This window comes from Pinus tabuliformis, chromosome 4_1 (genome assembly GCF_031772625.1).
Source record: "Pinus tabuliformis cultivar Carrire ecotype Pingquan chromosome 4_1, CPIR1, whole genome shotgun sequence".
NCBI lineage: Eukaryota > Viridiplantae > Streptophyta > Pinopsida > Pinales > Pinaceae > Pinus > Pinus tabuliformis.
The window spans coordinates 282626080-282639810 of NC_142303.1; the positions used below are offsets into that span (position 1 = coordinate 282626080).

Genomic DNA, 13731 nt, shown 5'->3' on the forward strand with positions numbered 1-13731 from the left:
TCGAGAGTAAAAAACAACTCTCCTCATTCATCGCCAACATTCAGGCCTCATATGCACAATTATACAATAGCATGGATTTCATGGTGAAATGAGACAAGATCCCTTCAGTTGGTTCATTCATCTAAGCCAAGCACATGAATCAAGTCAAGGAGGAGGTTGAAGAATACTTGGACCAACTTAGGCAGATTTCCACCAAGGAAGATCCGAAGGTGAATGGGAACAATATGTAGAAGTACATTGGTGGCCCTATCCAGATCAACACCATGTTTCTCTTGCTGAAGAAGGAAATTTAGATTGGTTCCAAACCAGTATACCTAGATACAATGGAGGCCAAAGTCCACTTCTAGGCTGATCCCATCACATAGTATAAGGCTTGGCACCACTATGTGACGGAGAAACTACAAATTGAAGTGGTTGAGCTGGAGTTTCCCCAAACTTATGCTTAACTTGTTTTGTCTTATTAGGTTGTCTAGTTGACTCTTCCCAATTTTGTCTTACATGGGTATGAGCATATTGTAATATTCTTTTGCATTAAATTGTAAGTGAAATTTCCAAGTGTCAATTGTGGAATGTGAAGATTCATTTTGTAATGAAGACCAAAGGTCATGGTTGGAGGAATTCAAACAATCATAAGGGAAGTCAGAGAGTCACAAAGGGAGATGAATAGTCACCCCTTTCATTATAAATATACCCTCATTACTCATGTAAAGGGATTTTGTCTTAGGAGCAGAAGCTTGGGAGTTCTTTTTAGAGCCTCGGCTTCTCCGTAGCATAGAGGTAGTATCTTTCTCTGGAGGAGCAGGTGTTGGCTTCATGTTCCACTATTGGGACTAGTGATTCATCAATCATATATGTATTCTTGGGAATTTCACTTTAATAAAGCTCATAGCCAACACATTTTCATACTTATGATGTGAATATAGTAGGACTATTCTTGTAAGGTTTGCAATATATGTTATTCCATTTACGCTAACGCATATGAACTATTCTATTTTCATTAGTATGAACCATGTTTAATTCGTGTTTTTATAGATTTCCATCATGGCTAACTTGTGATGCATTTTATGCTCATGTGTTCTTTTCAAGCTACGTACTATTACAAGCTTCTAAGGGGCTCACTCAATTTTCCCCTCATTGCATTAGAACCTTGCATGCATTGCACTTGACCCTTCACGGAGTTATACACGTTTTTTTCCAAAGTCACGAATACATAATTATATGTGTTATCATAGCCAAGGAATAACACTAAAACCCACTATTTTGGCAACTAGGTCATCTTCGGGATGGAGCTTTTATTCCAAATGGTGTGAGGTTTAATTGGGACTTCATATCAGGGAAACCCCCTGAATGTTGGGAGGTCCGGCACCATCAACAGGTCATATCAAAAAATATTTAAGACAATAACATTACTATTAAACATGTTTTTTATGTGTTGAATATGAAAAATGGGAAAACACATATAGAATCATACAAAACAATCATCATTAGTGGTAAAATGTTTGAGGAACACAAATCATTGTTGGGAAATAATTTTCCTCCTAGTTATAAGTAACCTTGGCATGATTTCCACCCCTAAGTTAAATGTATGAATTGACAATGGCATCAATATTTTCTTCACTTGGGCATAAACTCCTAATATCACATACAAAACTTTTTAGCCTACTTAGTAACCAAATTAGAAGATTGTGGCAATACAAGAGTAAGCTGTAGCAATCCATTAGGCACTTGTTAGGTTAAGTATTATTCAATCATTCCCATGCAAATGTTTTTCTTAAATAAAAACTTTTACACCACCAACCTATACACTAAAATGAAATGTTTTTAACCCTAGATTAAGTAGTATTCAATCATTCCCATGCAAATGTTTTTCTTAAATAAAAACTCTCACTCCACCAACCTACATACTAAAATCAAATTTTAACAATAAATTAAGTATTATTCAATCATTCCCATGCAAATGCTTTTCTTAAATAGAAACTCTTACTCCACCAACCTACACACTAAAATGAAAGGTTGTTAACACCTCTTAACAACTATATGTTTCCCTTCACTAACATCCCTTACCAAATGTAGCAAAAAAAACCACCCTCCCACTTTTCTAAGGGAACATTGAATAAAAACTTACGTGATAACATCTTTAGATTATTCACATCAACAAGGATGCTCTCAAAACAAAATGAAAGCTTCATTATTAGTCTTTGCCAAGGTGGGACTCGAGCAATTTATTTGACTGTTGACCCCTATTAGTTTAACATTGATCAATGCAACTTATAATATTTAACTTTGAAAAATAAGTATTTATTTTTCAATATTATTGAAAAACTATTTTTCAAACATTTGATTGGACCATAACCCAAAGGCCTTATTATAGCCTTTGCACAGTACAATGCCACGTGGATAATTTCCTTACATATTTTATGCCATAATTTATGGAAATGGTTGCAATATTCATGCATGGATTTTAGATATTTGTTTAGTGAATTTTTATTCTTAAGATTTGTATAAAAACCATCCAAAATAAAATCCATGAAAATAACTCATACTCAAGTAAATAACATATTTACCATCAATTACTCCCCGTCGTAATTTAAGAAAGTCTTTACATGAAAGATGGATAGGAATATGATGTAAATAAATGATGTAGGAACATAAAATCCCAAATCAAAGTTGAAATCTTAAACCTTCCAAAAGGTGCAAAGTGGCCAAGATGATGTGATTTTCCTCAATATTCGCGTAAAAAGTGATAGGGTTTGTTGTGTATTGTTATCATATTGAACGATCTTAGGGGTAGGGTAAAAGTTGATAGGGTTTATTGTGTACTATTATCATATTGAATGATCCTAAGGGTAGGTTGAGGATAGATCAAATCCTTGTGTTCTCTCTTATATTTGTAACCCTACAATCATAGATGGTAGAAAATTTGAGAGGCCAATACAATGTAAGTTCAAGCTAAGGATAGTGAGGCCAAGCGAGGTCTTAGTATGTAATCGAGCTCAATATTAATAGAATAGGGATTGTTGTCTATCCTTATGATTATGGGAATTCTATCTATCTATTGATGTGCATTGAATCCCTATTGAATTAATACATTGCATGTGCGTGGGGAGAGGCCATGAGCGAAAGCATAGCGAGTTGCATTTCTAAAGGCACATTGGAAGCATGAATCAACCTACGAGTATGATTCATTGTGGAGGAAATTGGATTGTTGAGCATCATAGATAAACAATCAGAAAATGTTAAGTTAACTTGTAGTGCTTAGATCAGATTGGAAGAATAGTCAAGTGACTAACAAACTATTTTTCGTCAATGTTTCCCATCTATCAGCCATTAGTGATCAGTGATAGCACAATGTTGGTTGATAAAACCTTTGCCCAGCCAATCCATCAAACCCCGAGGAAGTATTGTCAACTAACAAATGATATATTTTGTAATAATTGTAGTTCTTTTTATCACCATCAGTTATCAAGAAATCACTAAAGGTTGAGAATGTCAATAGGAATCGGGGCAGACTCATTAGGTAATGGGATCAATATACGGACTATTCCATGAAAATTGTCATTTATGTTTACATCCATTACTAGAAGTTACAGGGAGCCAACAAGCCTAACGCCTTTGATCTTGGGCTTTGTTCACAACAATGATCACATAAGCAGTTTGGTTAGCACCCAAGAGGTAATGATTTTTAGGACTAGTGTGATTGATATTCATCAAGTGATGTTAGAGAAGGGAAAATATTTTGTTCTTGTTGGAGAGAGGATAATAGCTTCCATCTATGGTTCAGTAAAAGTTGTTGCAGCTCCATAATTACAAATGTGGGTAGAGTTTTCTAGAGAAAAAGAGCAGGTGAAGCTCTTGAGCAAGTGAGAAAGTATTGAAGCCTAAAGTAAGGAGTGGTCAAAAGGTTCTAGTGGAAGGAATGAGGAATAAAAAAAGACCAAGTTCGAGGAGAGAATCTTTGTGATGTATTGTGTAGCAGGGTGAAACAGACTTGTTACTACAAAGGCTATTTGCAACTCACTATTGAGCATGAGAAGAAGCTCAGGAATGTATGAGGAGGAAGAAGACCAGAAGTTGAAGACAAATGAAGTGCAACAATGAAGAAATATGATCAAGATATCATGAATAATTGTACCTTGGGAGTCTGATGCAGGAGCATAAACCCACTAAATCAAGGTTGAAATCTTGAACCTTCCAGAAAGCACATCATGGCCAAGAGCCAAGAGGATGTGATTTTCCTCAATCGTCACATAAAAAAAATGATAGGATTTGTTGTGTATTGTTATGATATTGATCAATCAAAATGGTAGGTCAAGGATATATTAGATCTAAGATTATTTGATCCTTGTGGTCATTCTTATATTTGTAAGCATGTGGGCATAGAGGGTAGAAAAGTCGAGAAGCCGACACAATGTAAGTTCAAGTCGAGGATGGCTAGTTTGAATGAGGCCTTAGTATGTAATTGAGCTTGATATTAATAAAATGGTGATTTATCTATATCCTTGTGATTATGGGAATTTTGTGTGTCTCTGTGCTTGAATCTGTGCATTGAAACCTTTTTGGATTAATATGTTGCATGTGTGTGTAAAGGCCATGAGTAAGAGCATAAAGAGAGTTGCAAGTACAAAAATGCAGCGAAAGCGTGAATCAACCTATGAGTATGTATTCAGTATTGAGGAAATCCTATCATTGATCATCATAGAACAACAATTAGAAAATGTTAAGTTAACTTGTCATGCTCAAATTAGACCGAGAGAATAATTGAGTGATTGATAGACTCTCTTCCATCAACATTTCCCATCTACCAACCATCAACGACTAGAGATAACACAAACATTAGCTGATAAAACATTTTTCTTAGTCGATTCAACAAACACCAAGGTGGTCTAGTCAACTAACACACCCAACAGACAAGATATTTCATGGTAATTGTAGTTTTGTTTATTGTCACCAATTATTAAGAAAGCACTGAAGGTTGTGATTGTTGATGGGCATGTGGTATGGTCACAATAGTGAATGAGCCCAATAGATGGACAATTCCATGACAGTTGTTGTTTTTGTTTACAACCATCATTAGAAGTTGCGGGGAGTTAATAGCCTTACACTTCTTATTTTGGGCTTTGTTCACAACATTGATCATACAAATAGTTAACTTAGGACCTAAGACTTAATAATTTTGAGGACAAGAGTGATAAACTTCATTAATAAATATACTTAGTTGGAGTTACTTCCCACCATTATTTGTATTTTTCATGGCACTTATCTAGGAGTAAAACGGTAAATGTGTAGACTTACTAGTGATTACTACCCACCAAAATTTATAAAGTCCTTGTGCCTAAGGAAGCAATTAATTTATCCACTTCACATCTCATTTTATTATTTCCTTCCAAAAGAAAGACTTTAGGATTAGATTTTCCTATTGACCACTATTAGTTTAGCATTGACAAATGTAGGTTATAATATTTTATGCAATTTTTCCTAGAGCATAATTTCTAACTTGAGTAGCAGGGATAAGTTGTTGTGCAACATTGATAGAGATGATGGTCATAATGAAGAAAATATGTTATAGTTTACCAATGAAATATTCGACTTGCATACGACCTTGCATGAAAAGGGGTTTGGTTTAGTTATGATTTCATATATATATTTTATATTTATAAGGTTTTTTTTTCAAAATGAAAAAGCGATAAATTTGATCATAATTTAGTGGTCAATATGTAGTGGAAACAACCATCTTTGTTTATCATCCATAAATGTGTATTAATTTATCAATGTTATTTAAGGAAAAATATGCTTTCACTCCTACCAAATGTCTTTAAGTTTTGGTCATTAATCAGTGTTTCTTTAGGTTCAATGAAGATGGGCTCTTAATCAATCCAAGACCAAAAAGGATGGACTTTTAGGTCTTATTCCAAGACCAAAAAAGAATTTCAACTAAGCTAATATCAATAAGAAAGTCAATGTCCCTTGTCGTCATTGCTAAGGTGACCTTTAGTAAAAACATATGCATTTAGTGTTAATCCCATTAATAAAAACTAGATACTATCCCTAGTTTTTCGTTCATCTCTTACTTGGAAAGTTAGTATACCTTATTATTTCATATAGCCATCTCTTAGTTGGAAATTAAGTAAGTATACCTTATTATTTCATATAGCGCCAATAGTCATGAAAATAAAAATCATGTGTCACTTGCCTCTTCATTTTCCCCGTCATCTTTTAGTGATAGTTTCAATATTAAATATATATTTTGAAGGGGAGTCTCCTCGTGGAAAGACCAAGTGAATGGCATAATGGGATGTTATCCCCTCCATTCAGTTTCAAATCCCATGGGGAGCGAGCACAATGAGATGTTATATCATCTACCTAATTTCAAATCCCATGAGGGGGCATCTTTGGCCCCTTGTGATAAAGCTCAAGGAGTAGCTTCCCCCACCCTCTTGGAATTTTTGCTCGTGCTAAGTCATAAAGCCTAGTATACTTTTGGGGTTATAGTGGCACTCATAAATTCTTGCTAAATCATAAAGTCTAGTCTAATAGTGTTATAGTGGCAGCTAGGTTTAATTTTAAGTCTAGCATTACTCCAACTAATTATCTATTCACCATAATAAAATAAATAAATAAATATTTAAAAAAAAATTATATACATTTTAATTCACTTTGCTATCTCTAACAAAATTACAAAACATTCCAATTATCTTAAAAATATTCTATGAAAAAATGAAAGACTCGAAATGCCAAGTACCACTATTAATATGACCAAGAAAAAAATTAAAAAATTGCGAATGAGCCTAACCAAAAAAACACTATACGCATGTACAAATCATATATGGAACTTGGAATGCCCACAAACAACTAGGAAAAATTAAAAACTTGGAATGCCCAAAACAAAAACAAAAATACTATACACATCACAAAACATATACAAGTAAACTTGATACTTGATATGGATCACAGAAGCCTCAATTCTACAATCACAAAACATATACACAAAACATATCACAAAACATATACACAAAACATATACAAATATTGTATACATATACACAAAACACAAAACAATATACAAGTATTGTATGGATGTAAGCAAAAGTTATGACACATGGCTTTTGCAAAAATTATACACATGCAAGTCACGTGTGAATGGGTGTGCTTTTACAAAATTATACTCTATGAACGTATTAATTACAAATTAAGCCCTTAAACATGGCTGACTGTCGTACAATGTTCATCACTTTGAAAAGCATGGGCACTTTATTTTAATGGCGTCCGTTATCTCTCAAATTGCTTGACATGCTCTGAACGTGCCTCTGGTTCGTCGAGAGAGAGCGCCGCCACTTTCCTGTCATGGATCCCACAGGTTGGGAGTAAATATTTTCATCTTATCCAGATGCACATTTACGATCTGTAACCAAAAGCCCAGACCGAGTTTTTCGACCAAGAGCCAATTTACCATGCTTCGTTAGGATCATAATTTCTTGAATTAATATCTGCTGAAGACCTCCTCTCAGGAACTCCACCGAATGACCTCCGATAGGGTTCCACCCGTGTTTCCTCCGCCACTGTAACTCCAAATGCATTTCCCGACGATGCCACCTTTCGAATCGTACTGTTCTTATCATGTGAACTCCTCCTTGAGGCTGCGGCAGCGTCCATGTAAAGCCAGCTCCCGTTTCTGTATAAATGAGTTTCCTCCTCCGAGTTAAGCGAAAAGGTCTGCTCATCTACTGGAGGGAGCCCTAAAACTTCCCTTGGGTTCAGATACCAGAAACTTAGATCAGACATCCATGGCGAATTCTGCATGACCACCGATCCCCAGTCTCTGCTTCTGGGTTTCGCCTCTTTCATTCTTCTTCTGATAAAAAAATTGCCCAAATTGTCGCTCCCGAAATCTGCCACAGTGCGAACTGTGGCATTGCAGAGAAGCATCACGAGGACTGCGTCTTCTTCTGGCAAAAATTCCATGGCAGACACTTTCCAGTTGAAAAGAGCAGTGGCTTTGCCTTGGGGACATTGGGCAGTGTATCGAACCAGAGTTACGAATCCTTCTTCCTCCTCTGGCTTTGCTCCGGTCACTTCGTATTGCAGCTTTCGTCCATTCATCAATCTCGCCTGCACCCATTACGCCATCAATGCAGACATGAATGAATTTAGCTTACCAAAAACCTTTTATATTATTGATATAGGGCTAGGATCACAAAACATTAATAGAAGTGGTTTCTTTGGAAGAGGGGTAGCTGGGATTTCATTTTTTTGTTGTTATTTATTATAAAAGATTAATTTGATCTATTATTAATATTTAATATCTCATTTTTTTTTGCATTGAATTACTATTAATATTCAATATCTCATTTTTTGCATTGAATTCTAGCTTTGAGTTTTTGTTACTCATATTATTAGATTTTACCTACATGTTTTTTCAATTGGTAATACAAATGAATTTGATATATTCCTCTCATCTTTTAATAAACTTGATCATTCATCTTTTTATTATTTCTAAATCATTTTTCCTAATTAGTAATACAAATAAATTTGATGTATTTGTGCTTTATTATTTTTAAATTATCTTAAATAGACATAAATAGTTAATGTTAAACCTAAGCAAACAAGAATTGTGAGAGAAAAAGTTTAAAATTTCTCTGAAATTTTAAATATAATTTTAGTTTATTTCAATTTTTTAAAATTTAGAAAAAAAAGTAGGTTAATATTTTTAAAATGTATATATTTTTTTTTATTTCCATAAATTTAAAATTTTAGTTTATTTCAATTTTTTAAAATTTAGAAAAAAAAGTAGGTTAATATTTTTAAAATGTATATATTTTTTTTTATTTCCATAAATCTTCACATTAGAATTCAAATTTGATATAGATTTCCATAAATGTCATATGAGAATTTGAATTTGATTTTTATATTAAAATTCGAATTCAAATTCAAATTTGATAATTATAACTAAGCCAGAAAACAGGCACTAACTTAATGACCCAATCAAGTTTACCTAAACCAATTGTTATGTAACAGGATTTTAATTTTCATACCGATTTTCCTTTTGGAGCATTCTTGAGTGTGAATTCCAAGTGCCTCTCCCATTGGATCTGTCGAATGGGCATCTGGATTGTGAAGATCTCACCACTGGAAAGTGACCACGTCATTTTATGGTGCTCCAGCTCATCTGCTATGGGAGTTGCAGTACCCACTACATTCGCTGCAGCCATTTTCGAATTCAAAAAATGCTACTTAGATTCCATCTTTATGATGTCAAGAAAAGTCAGGCCATAGTTAAATAAATTACCTGGAGCAATGCCAATAGACCCAGACACGTAGGTCCAAGTACCCTCACAAATTTGTATAACTCTCTCATTCCAGTCCACTCCCACTGGCCGATCACCACTTCTCCTCCACATGCCTCGGGCAACTCTGCCAGGTCAACCCAACATATACATCATTCTGGAAATCTTGCAACTGGGATTTGAATACTTTTAAAAGATGAAGCAGAAAGCTATGGCGATCAATTACCTGATGCGTACAACGAAACATTCTTTCCCTGCATGGTTGAGCACAGTCCTGGAAATCCAACGACCTTCCTGAGGACGCTTCTTGTTCATCCGAAGAACATAGTCTGATATCATGGCCCCGCTGTCATCTGTCACACGATCTGGGACACATTTTAATAGATATGGAGCCTGAACTGGTGGTGTAATCGATGTTACAATCCGGATCTGGGTATGGTGATCTGTATTGGAAATTAGAGTTAGGCTACGTGATTTTGCTGTAATTGTTTTGTCTACAGTCAACGATGGAGCTTGCAGAATTTCATTCCAGAGAAAGACCAGCTTATCCATACTCCTAGATCTTCCCAGAGGATTAATACAAGATGCACCCATAGAGGATCGGAGTTCAAGTACCAGGCCTCTGGTGCTCACTTCGCATTGTAAAGTCCATGGCTTCTGCCATTGGGTAGCCGTTGAGAGCTCGGCCAGAGGTTTGTTCAATCTCAATCGCTTATATGATTCGAGTGCCTGGAGACGCAAGGTTAAGTTTTCGAATTCTTCCTTCTTGTGAGAATTCGCTACGCCTTTTATAAGTACGCAGACCTGTTCCACAATTCAAATCTGTGAATTTTACAGAAAATTAGAGGCGTATAATTCAGAAGGGCAAGGCTCCATGAATCGATATTTGTTTTACCTCCATGACATGTCTGGGTTCCAAAGTCTCATGCTTTTTATTGACATCTATTTCTTGATACTCCCAGTGCATCGGTTTTGGGTTGTCAAGCCCTCCCAGTGCTTTAGAGATTGGAAGCGGCGTTGAAAGAATGGAGTCGAAGGTAGCACCTGCTTTCTCGTATGGCTTTCCGTAAGTGATCTCCCAGAGTCTTGCAGTCTCATGGAGATCTTCCTCGGACATATTGTTCGGTCCTCGTGCTATTGCGGCTCCCCCAAATACTCCGTCTATCCACTCCACATCTCTTGCGTACGCCACTGGCGAGTTCTGTTCATGGACACAAACGAATATAGATCATTAACCCCAAAAAAAATTCTAACATTTGAGTTTAAGTTGATTGCTGATTTTCAGAATATTCTAAAATCCGAAAGGTATACGATCAGAAAAAGAACTTAAATATAACACAAATAGACTTACTGTAAATTTATTTCAAAAGTCAATTTAAATATAACACAGATAGAATTACTGTAAATCTATTCCAAAAGTCAAAATTCTATTGGCCAGAATTGATGATGAGACTTGCTTTCATATTGCTTATATCCTCTTTTACATTAAGGCTAAAACTCTAAAAATCAAAATTAATAATAAAACTTGCTTTCATATTACTTGTATCCTCCTAACTAAAAATGTATAGTCCACTAGTATAAACATATATTACTATCAAAATATTCAACTAACACATTTTTTCAATCTAAAGCTGGACTTTCTTCAATCTAAAGCTGGACAATTGCAAATGATTGGCAAGGAATCTACGGCCCCCAATTACACTGAGTTAATTTTATGCAGTTTACATACCATCCAAATTTAAGAAGTGTCAATCATGTTTGAGAGAGATTTTTTGGCGAAAATCACATGGAATACCATTTGTCTACTGAAATACCATTTGTTCAATCATACTAGAGTTGCACTGAGTGAACATAATTTTGAATATATTTAATTATGTAGATTAATCAATTGAATCAAAGCAATTATTGTGTTAACAACTCATATCATATTGTGTTGTGTTATCCTGTAGTTTCTTCTCTATCCATCTATCAATTTGGTATAAGCAATCTCATGCTGTAAACAATGTAATCAGCAAAGCTGCTCTTACCTGATGGGCTGTCCACATTAGAATGATATCAAAGGTCGGGACGCAAGCTTTGAAAATTTCATTGTACTTGTTTACCAAATGCAAAAAACATTTGTACCGCTCTTTGGCTGCCTCCAGAAATGCATTTTCCCACATAAATGGCTGGAAAAACTGTGATTTTCAACCCCAACAAGTTCAATCAATCAGAACAGTCACAGCAACAGAGTAAACCATTACTCTGTTAATATTTTCATTCTTTTTTAATGGCAAATGTTAAGTACTGTGCAGTAAATAAATCATTGGTTTTTTTGGTCTTTTCCATCTAATAAATTGATATTCAATAAACAATAGGAAAAAAACTTATTTGATATTTTGGATATCTAGGTACCTGCTGCTGGTACAGAGAGCTTTGAGAGGATATAGCAGCGACAAGGTCAAAATCATAATCTTCTACTTTGTTTTCTGAACATATAGTGACAGGATGCACCACGCTGCTGTTCAAACCTGGTCGTGGTTTAAGCCGCAGATCGAAAGGCTCTGAAGGAAATCTTTCGCTCCATAGTTTCCTGCATCTATACAGCGAATCAGCCTCGCTTTTGGGCTCTAGAAGCAGAGGCTTGTCGATTATTCTGGCAAACCGAGAGACACAGTAACGACGGTATGCGTCCTGATCGCACAGCGAAAAAAGTACTGTGTGAGAGATCAGATTCCAAACTTCAACGTTACAATATCAAAACCGAAGGACATATAGTTTCATTTAATTTTTTTGGTATCCATTACATTTTGGACATTTTCGTATCAATTGTTTATTCTTGGAATATTTGGCCAGTCAGTATGGGAGATGGGAGATAAGGAGGTTTTGTAAATTGGGTAAATGTTTTGATTTAGCAAGTGAGATTTATTGTTTTCAAAATGAATCACATTTGTTGGTTTGAAACATGTTTAGTAAAATGGATTTAGACGAATTAAATAAAAAACATTTTGAATTACAAATTTAAATTCAAAAATATATCATTTTTAAATTGAATATATATAAGAAAGGTTAACTCATTCAAATTACACAACTCAAACTTATAATTTTAACACATATTTAGAAAATTTTATAGAAAAATATGTTGAGAAAATTCAATACTTGTGTTTGTGTTTGGGACACAAATTTAACAAAAGATACTAACCGGATTCAAGCAGTGACAATGCCAGACCCATTGAACGTCCAAGGGAGGCAGCAGAGTCCGCGACTGCCCTAATTCCGCTACCAGAGGCATCCAAAATTGTTTGTACCTGCACATAGCAGAAAAGCAGTAACGCAATTAGAATGCATAATTCTTAACTCATAAATCTCTGTAACTTCCGAAAGCAAGGAAAGATTTGAAGCCATGATAAGTCTAAGCACTGCAATTTTTCCTCCATGAACTGTTTATTAACAGACCTTTTAATGGCCTGCAAGACCAGAGGACCGTGATGAAGACCAGGCATATTACCCACAACTTTGAGAAACTGAAGCTGCTTTCTTGCAGCGGCCACCAAATCAACGCTGATGACAATGTTCTTGGCAGCTTCGATATCATTTTCAGCAACACTACCACCAGCCGAAGCCTTATCAAAGCTATCTACACGTCGAAATTTGTTGGCCATTATCAATAATTTCACAATTCTTCAGAGTCCCCAATCGAAACGATGCCTGGTAACAGATCAGATCTTTCTGCGGCGATACAAAATCGGCCAATTATGACCAGGGCAGGTGTCGAAATAACTAACGTTAAGTTCCTCGTATTCCCAAGATTTAACAATAAAATCACTTACAGTACTGGATACTGAATATCAGTTAAGGGTTGAGGATGAACACCAGCCATTGGCCACTAGTTGAAATCTGTCACGTGAAGTCGGCTGTGACGGCCAGCAATCACGAGAATCAGAACGGTTACAGCAGTGGGACTGTGGGGGCACCTCAAGTCATGGATGGAGTAAGGTCGTAACAAACCATTTGCGAGTTTCTGCAAAATTGATAACGGATTTTAAAATGTCTCCCTGCAATGAATTTGGTGGAGATTCGCCTTCCACGGCAGACATGATTGGTGGGGAATCTCCGGAGCCAGCTGGACCTCAAGTGATGGCTCACGTCAGTCACTGTCAGACGTTATCAGAAGCGTCCACGTGGAATCTTACTGCCGTGTACGGGCGGAAACCTTCTCCATCCCCATGGCCCCGGTGAACTTGATTGGCACCTTTGCGTTAAACGCTAAAAGGTGGAAATTGTTTTCACGCTGCTCTGACGACAGGTATGATGTCCTTAAGATAATGGTCTCATCGCCTCAAAACGGCCCCACCGAGGGGCCCTTGACAAGAATTACACTTTTGAGCAACGGTGTTGGCATTTAATGCTAGACATCCGGGACCCATACTGTCGACACGTGTACGGATGAAGGATGTGTTGGCCTTTAATG

The 13731-nt window shown here is 36.0% G+C and overlaps 1 protein-coding gene across 1 annotated transcript; it reads right to left on the reverse strand.

Annotated features, from left to right (window-relative positions):
- Window positions 1-7127: 7127 nt before the first annotated feature.
- Window positions 7128-13294, reverse strand: LOC149175365 (glycine-rich domain-containing protein 2-like). The gene is made up of 9 exons (XM_089419624.1): window positions 12717-13294; window positions 12463-12568; window positions 11676-11954; window positions 11309-11458; window positions 10177-10482; window positions 9508-10085; window positions 9284-9408; window positions 9030-9196; window positions 7128-8106 (listed from the first exon to the last, which is right to left on the reverse strand). Exons 1-9 carry the CDS (start codon window positions 12920-12922, stop codon window positions 7444-7446), a joined length of 2580 nt encoding a protein of 859 aa, XP_089275750.1. The 5' UTR covers window positions 12923-13294; the 3' UTR covers window positions 7128-7443.
- Between the last annotated feature and the right edge of the window lie 437 nt (window positions 13295-13731).

Coding starts and splice junctions, on each gene's coding strand:
- LOC149175365 (XM_089419624.1), bottom strand. CDS start 12,922: ATGGCCAACAAATTTCGACGTGTAGATAGCTTTGATAAGGCTTCGGCT. Junction 11,955..12,462: donor ATTGTCACTGCTTGAATCCG/GTTAGTATCTTT, acceptor CTGTGCGATCAG/GACGCATACCGTCGTTACTG. Junction 9,197..9,283: donor GTCTATTGGCATTGCTCCAG/GTAATTTATTTA, acceptor AAATGGCTGCAG/CGAATGTAGTGGGTACTGCA.